Here is an 11673-nt window from a genome sequence, read left to right on the forward strand (position 1 = left end):
GTTTATCATTCATCTGCTATCAAGAAACAAACGTAAACAAAATATTGCCTATAATGCAAAATTACATGATGAGCATAAAAATAATTGAAAATTATGTAGGAACTGAAATATGTTTCTATATAATTTTGTAGAAAATGTACTTTCTATTTACATACTGGAAACACATTGGTATTTTCATATTTTAATCCACAACATACACTGATCCCTATGGAACAAGAAAGCAACATGGCATAATAAAAAGTTACATGGGGACTGGAAAGACCTGAATTTGAATCTTGTCTGTCACTTACTAGCTTTGCAACTTTGGGAAAGTTATTCAATTTTTCTTCTCTTTTGCTCCATATGTAAATATGGGGTTAATAATATATATCTTTCAGGACTAAAGATTGGACATAAAGCAAATAAAGCAATTAGCATATTTGGAACACTAATACTAGCAATTTCACTTCTAGAAATATATCCTAAGAAATACTTTATGAGAAAGATGTTTTGTATGACAATGTTCACCATAACACTACTTATAACAATAATAATAAATAAAGTAAAAATCATCCAGGTATCTAGATTAAAAGAATATTTAAGAAAAGATATATACAACTGGTCGTGGGGAGGGTTCACCTGGGTGTCTCAGTTGAGCATCCAACTCTTGATATGGGCTCAGGTCATGATCTCATGGTTCATGGGATAGAGCTCCACATCCGGTCTGCACTGACAGTGCAAACCCTGATGGGAATTTTCTCTCTCCCTCTCTCTCTGCCCCTCCCCCATTCACATTCCATCACTCTCTCTGTCTCTGTCTCTGTCTCTCTCTCTCAACATAAATATTTGAAAAAGACACAATTACCTAAGGAAGCTTATGAAATGCATATTCCCAAACCTTTTACTCAAAAATTCTAACCCAGTAGGTCTAAAGTGAGACCAGGAAACTCATGTTTAACAAACAACCACAGGGTTGATTCTAATACAGGAGGTCTATGAAAATTCTGTATTAAACGGGGTATTTTAAAGATGCCATTAAAAATATAATTATGAGGAATTTGTAATAACACTGAAAAAGTTTATGGTAACTACTAAGTGAAAAATTGAGGATTCAAAATGTATGCTTTATCTAATAACTATATTTAACATACATATGAACAAATAGTTCTTAGCAATAGAATTAGGTGTGATTTTTTTCATCTTTTACCCAGTTACTTGAAACAGTCATGTTATCATCATAAACACATACATAAGTTACATATCAAAAACTGGAGAAAAAAAAGTCAATGGATCACCATGCCCTTCGGATTAAGTTCAAACTCCTTAGGGCAGCAGACACCTTAGGGCAGCAGACAAGTCCTTCAATCTCCAGACTTATCTCTTATCCATGCTCTAAGCCAAACTTATAATACCCCAAATTATATTCTACATTTTCAAATACCATTATTGAATACACTATTCCTTCTTTAGGAAAGCCCTTCCCTCAAACTGTCAGCCTGGCAAACTCCCATTCATCCAATAAGATTCAGGAATCACCTCTTCTCTTGAAGTTTGCCTTGACTACTCCTTCCAGAGAGAATTAAGGGAGCCTCCGTCTTGCTCTTCATATTCCTGTCACACTACCTTGGTAGTTCCATTAAAATAAATATCACGCTGTCCTTTACCTCTGTGTTGGCATATCTGTTCCATGATTTCTACAAATACTTGGGGTTAGGAAGAAATGCTCTCATTCAATTTTAGAATCCACAAGGTACTCAATAAACATTTGTGAAAATAATGAGCAATCATTCTTTGTTATTGTTCTTGGATGTCAGTTCCCTATGAAATCCTGACTGACTTGTTGGTTAGTTGGAAAGCGGTTGGTTCATTGATTAATAAGTCATGGCCTAAATACACCCTACTATATATCATAAAACATACCAGTGAAAAAAACTTATAGGAATACTTTAACCATTGTTCATAATTCTTCACCTTCTCTGATTCTGTCTTCAAAGATTCTATCAAACTTCAGAGTGACAGATCACTCTGGTCACTAGCACAAGCAAATAAACAGGCAAACTCTGTCCTGGAGCACCCCTCTGCTGCAGTTTACCATGCCAATGAACGTCTCTGCATAATTCCTGCTACTCCTCCCAAACACACTCCCACTCACTCTCATGTCCCATACTAAGAGTAAAATAGCTATACAAAACAGGGACAATTCTGTAAGTAAATATAGCAGTTTTTTAGTATATTCAAAACATAAAATACTATATTTAGCATATTTATATGATACATAAAACATTTAAAATGGAGATCTGCAACTAGAGGTACCAAAGTAGGACTCAAACTGGCTAAATAGCAATTTAGGCCAAAAAGAAAAAAAAAAAAAAAAAGAAAGAAAGAAAACTTTAATGTGGAAGAATGAAATTGGGATTGTGATCCAGGGCTCATAACTTCAAATGCCTTCCCTGTACAGTAAAGCATACGTTTATGAAATAACCTACATACTGAAGTTCTAAATAATAAGAAAATGCATTTAAAAGAATTTGAATCTCAAACCACATTAGATGTCAAAGCTCTTCTACAATTCTATACCATGTCCTTATCACCTCTGATTATATAATACATATGTACATGTAAGGAATAACTTCTGGAAACAGGCAAACATACCACATGCTAATATCTAAGACAGGTGTGCTAATATAACAGATATCCAATACAAAGTTCTAGTGGGGCGCCTAGGTGGTGCTAAGCATCTGACTCTTGATCTCAGTAAACGTCATGATCTCACAGTTTATGAGTTCAAGTCCCACATAGGGCTCTGCACTGATGGCACAGGGCATGCTTGGGATTCTGTCTCTCCTTCTCTTTGCCCTTCCCCCAATTATGTGTGTGCACTCACACATGCGCTGTCTCTCAAAATAAATAAATAAAAACTTTTATATAAATAAAAATTTTTTTAAAAGTTCTAGGGACTAAATAATTAGCAAAAATAAAAGTCTTTTCCAACACGAGCCCTATGCTATCCCATTTCTCATTTCTCCAATCAAATCCTTCTCTTTCTACAGCATCAACCTTGTAAAGAAGGCAGAATTAATGACCACCTTTATTTTTTTTTTTTTAACGTTTATTTATTTTTGAGGCAGGGAGAGACAGCGCATGAACGGGGGAGGGTCAGAGAGAGGGAGACACAGAATCTGAAACAGGCTCCAGGCTCTGAGCTGTCAGCACATAGCCCGACACCGGGCTCGAACTCACGGACCTTGAGATCATGACCTGAGCCGAAGTCGGACGCTTAACCGACTGAGCCACCCAGGAGCCCCAATGACCACCTTTAAAGAACCCCTCTTGCAAATCTGGCAAAATTCACTCCATCAGCTCTGCTAATAAGAGCTCCAAAGCATTATTATGTGGGCCTAAAGTTTTGTTTCCCCTTTAATTTTTTTTTTTTTTAACTTTACTTTTGAGAGAAAGAGACAGGGCACGAGCAGGGGAGGGGCAGAGAGATTGGGAGACACACAATTCAAAGCAGGCTCCAGGCTCCAAGCTGTCAGCGCAGAGCCCCGCACGGGGCTCGAACCCACGAACCGCGAGATCACGACCCGAGATAAAGTCGAAAGCTCAACCAACTGAGCCATCAGGCACCTCTTGTTTCCCCTTTAAATGAAAATACTAAAACAGCTTCCTCTTCCCAAAAGGCTTTACCAATCAATCACACTTCAGCTCCCACAAACAGTGTTTCAAGGTGAGATGAAGTTAGGAAAGATACAAGGCACTGAGCCCACAGTCAGAGGAGAAATTAACATTGAGGTAGGCAGGAAACGACATGATGAAAGCAAACTCTGTAAACTCTTTGCTTTTGAAGGTCCAATATTTGTTCTTCTTAATCTGTGTCTCACTCACTATACAGTCCATCCCAACTCTTCTCCTCACACAAATTCTGCTTTTCCTTAGGAGAGGGACACTTGGCACAAAAACTAGAACCAGGGTGAACTTGCAGTAATTAAAATGGAGAAGAGGTTTTCTTTGTAAAAAAAAATTTTTTTAAAGAGAGAGAGAGAGAGTTTTGGGTAGGAAGGATTAAAGGAAATGTGGTGTGGGGAACAGAAGTATCAAGCAGGCAGCAAGAAATGAGGTTGGCTGTTGATGACCACATCTATTAGTCAAGATTGATTCAATTTGATCAAAGAATGATGACAAGTCTAGGCCAACTGTCTCAGTTCACTTAACTAGAAGTAATTAGCCACTTTAAATAAAGCTGCTCTCACAACACAACAGAACCTAAAACACTCTACAGCACAACTGAATCTAAGTTCCATTTTACACATTCCTGATGACATGCTGTTAAATTAAGTTAGCACTATCTCTAAGAAACAGATTCAGAGATGAACACTCTTTGAAGACTGAAGAAGAACCTAACAAAAACAAAATTTATCCTTGACTATATATTTTGATCCACCCTCAAAAGTCACCCAGTTTCATGCCAGACCCACGTTTAACAAAAATGCAGAATTCACTTCCTGTCCTCCTGATGCAAAGGAAGAAAACTGGACTCTATGATGAGATCCTAGATCTGTGTTACACAAGAAATTTCACTGGATTTTAAACTGGCATTGTGCCTCTGCCTGCCATATGGTGTACCTGACCATGTCATCACATACATGAGAAAGAACTAAAACACAGATGAGTCTTCTGTGTAAATTCCTGCTTTTAAAAATATAAAATATTCTATGATGAAAAACCAAAACTCATCATATTTCAATTAACTAAAGCTATACCACAATATGTTTAAAATGGAACCAAAGATACACTAAAATGCATTAAATGTTTAAAAACTTCAGGTTCTATAGGATAAAATTAGTCTTTTCTAACCCTTTATTTGAATTATACCTTCCATTTCTAGTTAAATACTCAAGAAGAATGTCCTAAAATAGGCTCCTTGAAAGAATTTTCCAAAACTGCATCAAATACATAATAAATTATTCCAGTATACAACTGAACAAACCACATTGTGTTTACTGTCACCTGAGAGGTTAAATTGCTGAAGTCAATAGAAGCAATGCTGAATATTGTAAGCTTCTGCATTAATGTCAGTCAAGATTTGTTCTACCCTTCCACCAACTGTAAGAAACCACTGAGATACACTACGAATTAGGCAATGTAAGAATGGACAGGGTGAGTAGTAGCCACTGACTGGCTGTCCTAATTCCCTGCTACACACACATCAGTCTTACTGTTTGGAAGAGGAAGCTGAAAACCTAGCTTAGTAGAGAAAGAGGTCAATACCAAAATTCCTTCTCCTCTCTCCTTACTCCCCATTGTGCAGCTGGCACTGTTCACTCTGGCAGACACAGTTCCCTGAACATAATGGTGCAATCACCGCTTCAAACATCATTACTATCTAAAATAGATAACCCACTTGCAACTTGCCTATTTTTATAGATATAACATTTTCATGCAGTTTAACTGCTCTATTTGTGATTTATTCCATTTAACCAATGCAGTTTCCCCGAAAGTGAGTACCTTTATCAGAGTCCCAATAACCACAATTGCCCAAATAGTTGTGAAAATTACAACACTTTGGAGTTGCCTCTTATCAACTTGTACCCATCACCAAAAACTTCATGAGCTGAATCCTAAATCTGAAAAATGTATAACTCTCTGGTTTATATGTCTTTAAGGACTAGACACTATTTTCCCCTACTTCTTACTGATTTACTTTGTCACATGGGAGTCTTGAGAATTCAATTCTTTATGTCCAACAAGAATTTACTAAAAATAGTATATATAGTATGCAAGCCTTTGATTCATTAAGAAAACCAAGTAAATTTAAGGCATTAAACTTTTGTTTTATTAAAATACAAATAATTCTTAATCTTGACTCATTAAGAAAGAAATGATTTAATACACATACTAAATAGGAATTGTTTTTGTTTGCATTAAAAGGTGGCTGTGCCAAAGAGACTTTAAAAGGTTTTGCAGCTGTCTCATGAAAGATGTTAAATAAAATAAAATTTCACATATCATATGGAGGAAGAAAAAGGAGGTGATTCAATTTGAATACTCTGATGAGCTCTAATGAGCTCAGAATTCTTTAGGACAAAAGGGGGTAATGAAAAGTATAAATGAAAACAAACACAAAAAAGAAGTATTTACCTGGGGAAATGTTAATGTCCCTTTCAACTAAGTTTGAAAAAAATGGAGGGAGTTATAAAAAGTTCACTTCTATAACAGTTAATGTAAACTTAAATTCTGACAGAATAACTGTAAAACTTGCTTGTTTTAGACCACAAGAGAATTTCCTGTAACATCTAACAATGCCAAGAATCTGATTCTTCCCGACTTCCATTTTGCCCCTATCATCCCTAGTGAAAATCATTTTCAAACCAGAAAGTATAAACAAATAATGTTAGGGATTATTGAAACTTCAAACAGACAGAGATCATAACAAAGTATATCCAGACCCAGAAGAATTAGGTACAAGGGCATAGAAGGAATTTTCATCAGAACTAGGCATCCATCATCCATGGTTCGCTACCATAAACAAGCTATAATAAAGTAGCCTGATTTGGGTGGAATTTATAGACTTAATACTAGAGGTATATCAAAGGAACACCATAAACAGGACACAGCATGACTTCAGAAGGGCAATGGATAAAATACCTCAAAAGATTCTCACAGGTACATCAGAGAGAAGCAGCTGAATGAGAGTTCTATTAAGTGGCTTCAATGTTGGTAGAAATACCATGTATAAGTATTGCTACTTTTAAATTTATAGTAGGCTAAAGAAAGGTTCTTTAGAGACATATCATGGTGTGTGGAATTCCAATTATGGAAAACATGCATATTAAATCTATAGATGATGCGGAGGAAGAAGATAATATGCTGGAAGACAGACTCAAGAGTCAAAAAGATCTACATAGATTATAAATACAGGCTAAAACAAGTAAGATTAAATGTAATAGGAATGATTTAAATTCAATCCACACTTTTACAAGTATGATAGGGGAACCACTGCTTCATAAGTCATTGAAAAAAATACCTGGAAGTTTTGAGTATCTGCTCAATGTGAGCCAATGTTATTATATACCTCAGAAAAACTGACCCTCATTAAGGTAGATCTTAGATCAATAATAAAGAGGTAATAATTTCAATGTTTTTAGTAGCTGCTATTAATACATGTTTATTTTAGAATACTGGAAAATGTAGAGAGCAAAAAGAAAATAAAGATCATCCACAATTCTACCACTCAAGGATGAATGCTATTTTTTACATTTTGGTGTTTATCATTCTAGACTTTTTCATGTACATTATAAATTTTCACACTTACTTTTTCTTAAAAAAAAATAGGGTCATACCACAAATGCTGTTTTGAAACCTGTTTTTTTTTTTTTTTTTAATTCAACAGTATATCAGGTCCCAGTATATTCACAACGGTCAACTGATATCTTAGTGCATTTTGTTCATTTCTGCTCACCACCTTTAAGAGTCATTGCAGAACTTGAGAATATGCAAAGAAGGGAAAAAAGAGAATAGTGAAAAGTATGAAAATGTAAGTTCACCTATATTCCACTTCCAAATATACCAACTGCTAGAAATTACAGGAAGGTCAGGGGTGCCTGGGTGGCTTAGTCAGTTAAGCGTCAAACTTCACTCAGGTCATGATCTGGTGGTTCATGAGTTCGAGCCCCTCGTCAGGTTCTGTGCTGACAGCTCAAAGCCTGGGAGCCTGTTTCAGATTCTGTGCTCCTTCACTCTGCTCCTTCCCTGCTCATGCTCTGTCTCTATTTCTCTGTCTCTCAAAAATAAATAAACACTAAAAAAATAAAATAAAAATAAGAAATTACAGCGAGGTGGATATCAACTCAATAAAAGGAGAATGTTTTTAATAATTAGAGCTGTCAAAAAAAAAAGGAATGGATCTAGTCATTTAAGAGTTTTATAAGGCTAGAATAACTAACTGGTAAAAGATGTTGCAGATGATTCCTCTAGGTCAGAAGTTGGATAAAAGGTTCCGTTTTATTTACAGATTCTATAATTCTAGTGGAAAATTTACTAAGGAACTTTACTCCATGTCCAATATGAAGCAAATCTTTAGTAATCAAGACCTTAAGAAATAAGGTCAAGTGCTTTAAAGCTGCATGAGAAATAACAACACAAATGATAAAACATCAATGTGTTAAATGCTTTGCATTCATTTCTTCATATTTCATTTAACTCTTACAACAACTCTATATGATAGCTACTATAACTATTCCCATTTTCTAGAAGAGAACAGTGAGGCTTAGAAAGATTTTTATATTTATTCAAGGTCATTCTTTTGCTGAAAACTGCAGTGTCACCCAAGCATACCTGATTCCCTATCATATATCTACTGCTCACTTGGGAATATGTCATCAAAACCATCTTCAGAAAAGTTCTTAGTGATCCCCCAAAGGGCAGTCATGAGGATTTTTTTGTCGTTAGGAAAAAAATTAAGGATTTTTAAATCAGATTATTCATAGCAAAAAAAAAAAAGTAGACTAAACTACGTACTTTAAACTCACAAATCAAATAGAATCAATGAATAAGACTTACAATGTGGAAAAGCAAATTTAAATTTGCTTCAAATCTTTGCCATTACTAATTAAGTGACCTTGGGCAAGTCCTTATCTTCCTATCTCTAGTTCTTCACCTGTGAACTGAGGCTCAGCCACTTAAGGCTGATATAAGAATTGAAGGAAATGATACAAGTAAGCATTTAGCACAGTTATCTGACACTACCTATTACACAACTAATAAAGGCAGGGGGGAGGTAGTGGCAAACCTATTCTGCGGTCATTCCGAAGTATTTTAAAATGTCCAAGCGTCATTATATTTGAAGAGGGAGGGGCCACCTTCTCCATCATTATGTAAATAAATTTTTGAACACAATCATTTGTGAAATAAAGTAACAACTAAATTAAATGTGCTTTCTTAGGAATTTCATTTTAGGCAAAGGATCACCCAATGCAATTTCAACCGTCATATTCTTCAAAGACATTGTTTTGGTTGTTCATTTAGTATGCGATAGATGCAAGTTTAAGGGTTATTGGTTTTGATTTTGACTTTTACAACTTGGTTCAAACTCATGAGAACGTTTTTTTACTTTTGTTTTCTGTGCACATTTTTGTTATAGAGCTCTCACCCCTGACAAAACCAGCAAAAGAGAAAAAACCTCTTGTTCAAGAAGTTTAACAACTTAGTTTACCAACATTAAATAGTTGGTATTTTATTCCTAAAATTTGCCACCTATTCTTTTTTTAAAATGGCACAACAGAGAAAGTATTTAAAAGATGTTTGCCTTTAAGTTCTATCACAAAGATACGCTTTTTAAAATACTATTTATCTTAATAAAATTAACTGAAGTTATCACTGTTCCCAAAGAATTCCTTAGTGTTTGTCCAAAGGAATTGATTATTTAGAAACCTCTTTCAGAATACAGGTTTCTAGCCATAATCATTCTTACAACTAATTCAATCAACTGGTAAACACATTTACTTTACCTGCAACTTTAAAACCGTAACCAGATAAACTGCTTTTGTATAAATAACCCATGACTAGGGGCAGTTATTAGAGCTATAATCTGAAACATGTCCACACCCAAAGAGTCATCGCTCCTAAGATCAACTAAAAAAATGTCCCATATTCATTCATTGATCTGAAGTGAATTATTATTCCAATAAAATGTCACTATTAAGTATATATGATCATATATGGAGCTTTTTAAAATCCCATCAACTATTTGCCAACTAAATTCATTTCACTCTAATACAAATGTTTTCATTTTCCCTACAGGCCAGTACTATAATTAACTGCATTGTCTGGCCACTACAACATCTAAGAACTTGTGTAAAGAACACAATGTCATCATCCAAAAATCTGTATTAAAGACTTGTCAAGAGTAGCACAAAAGAGTATTTAAAAACCAAAAAAAAAAAAAAATCATTTGGGTTTTTCAAATTTTTACAAGTACAGCTGGGTTGCTTAAGAGATGTTTTAGGGTGAAGCTATGAATGATGATTGATGCCTCCAAAAATATCCAGGGTAAAGTGAATAGCCACAATTTTATAAACTAAAGAGCTTTCCTTGCATTTTATCTAATGAATATTCTTCAGGCTGCTTCCCTCTTATTTAATTCGTCCATCAATTCAACTCTCAAGTTCGCAGTTTCTCAAATATGCAAATCAACCCTATTTCTAAGGTACTGCCTGCTGAATAAAGACCTTGACATTTTTTTTAAATGTCATCTTAGAAAGAGTCTCCAAGCAATATTAGTCTCACCCACAACATCTTCATATTAAAAGGCCTCTACTACATTCCATACACACTATCCCAATCCTGACCTGGCATCCTTGGTCCTAAAAACCAAGTTGCACTGAGCTAAGTCCAGGTAAGTGGAAGTACTGCTGGGGCTGCTAACCTGCCTCATCAAGTTTTACACACACCCTGTACAGATGACATCTCATCAGAAGGTTCGCTTGCTTCATTTTGTGGGATCACAACCCACAGCACAGCAAATGCCTTCTGCAAGAGAAGGTAGCAGCAACCAAAGGCCGTGGCTTTTTGCAGGGTAAGTGAATGCACGCAATAGCTTCTCTACCAATTTCATGCAAATAGACAAAAAAGGCTGGGTTCGACACTGAAAATACATAATAAATGTTGATGGAAAGCGAGTGGAACACCGATTTTCTTCCAGCAACACTAGTACATGTACAAGTTCTGCACCACAGTTCAGAGAAAAGTAGCTACTGACGCATTGATGGAAGGCTATTTTCAAATTACTCAAAGAATCTAAGGCATCAATCTGACTGGGAACCTCGTGCCTCCTCTCCACACACACAGTCTGTTTTCCTGCCTAATTTAAGAATGAATCGCTGGCAGCCACCAGGTGCACTAACCATGAAGAGGAGGACGTATCTATCACAATGCAAAACGAGGTATGCAATCCCAGAACTGGTTCCCGTCCTTACCTTAGCAGATTAGAAAGGGGCAGGGGTCCGGATCCACCGCCCAGGATCCCTCCTTTCCTGCCAGACAGGAGTTTCTCCACCAGAGCCACATTTCCAGTGCGGGCAGCTTCCAGCAGCTCCTGGTCCTTCCCCATAGTCTTCCACCGGCTCCCTCACAGAGTCCTTTCCCCCCACCCCGGGTCCTCCTCCCCGCCCACCCCCACTCCCCAAAATCCAGGGCCCTCCCCGCCCCACCCTAAAATAATGCAAGAGCTTCAGCAAGAAGAGATTCCTGCAGCCCCAAGCCGGGAACACCACTCTCTCCTCCTCTTCGGGGCGCAGCTTTTACAATGGGGATCAGACCATGTCTAGGAAGAGGGGCTGGCCGAGCGGGGAGCCGCGACGCGCCCCCACAGCCACTCCCCTGAATTCCTGAAGCCTCGTTCCCGCGGGTGGGGCGTGAGAGGGTGCTTTTGAGGAGCGCGAGGAGGATGCTGAGGACTGAGGAGGTCGCAGGAAGAGGAGGCGGAGACAGTCCTCGCGGGAGCCCGAGCGCAGCGAACAACCGCGTCGGCGGCCCGCGCACCCTCACGCCGCGGCCCGGGCTCTGATCAGCTTCCGCGCCCCGCGGGCTTGGCGGTTAGGTGGCGGCGTCCGCGGCCCGCGGCGGAGAGGAGCGCGCGGCTGCGGCCCCGGCGGCCGTGGTCCGCGCCGAGGCAGGGCGGTGCGGACGAGCCGCGGC

The 11673-nt window shown here is 37.7% G+C and overlaps 1 protein-coding gene across 13 annotated transcripts in view; it reads right to left on the bottom strand.

Annotated features, from left to right (window-relative positions):
• Positions 1-11136, bottom strand: part of ANKS1B (ankyrin repeat and sterile alpha motif domain containing 1B) — a 1063758-nt gene extending 1052622 nt beyond the window's left edge. For all 13 annotated transcript variants that reach the window (XM_027071024.2, XM_027071022.2, XM_053226641.1 and 10 more), the window contains exon 1: positions 10953-11136. In XM_027071024.2, the coding sequence (XP_026926825.1) occupies positions 10953-11086 (134 nt within the window). In that variant the 5' untranslated portion in view covers positions 11087-11136. The remainder of the gene's footprint in view (positions 1-10952) is intronic.
• Positions 11137-11673: the final 537 nt, after the last annotated feature.

Source organism: Acinonyx jubatus, chromosome B4 (assembly GCF_027475565.1).
Source record: "Acinonyx jubatus isolate Ajub_Pintada_27869175 chromosome B4, VMU_Ajub_asm_v1.0, whole genome shotgun sequence".
In the NCBI taxonomy this organism is placed as follows: Eukaryota; Metazoa; Chordata; class Mammalia; order Carnivora; family Felidae; genus Acinonyx; species Acinonyx jubatus.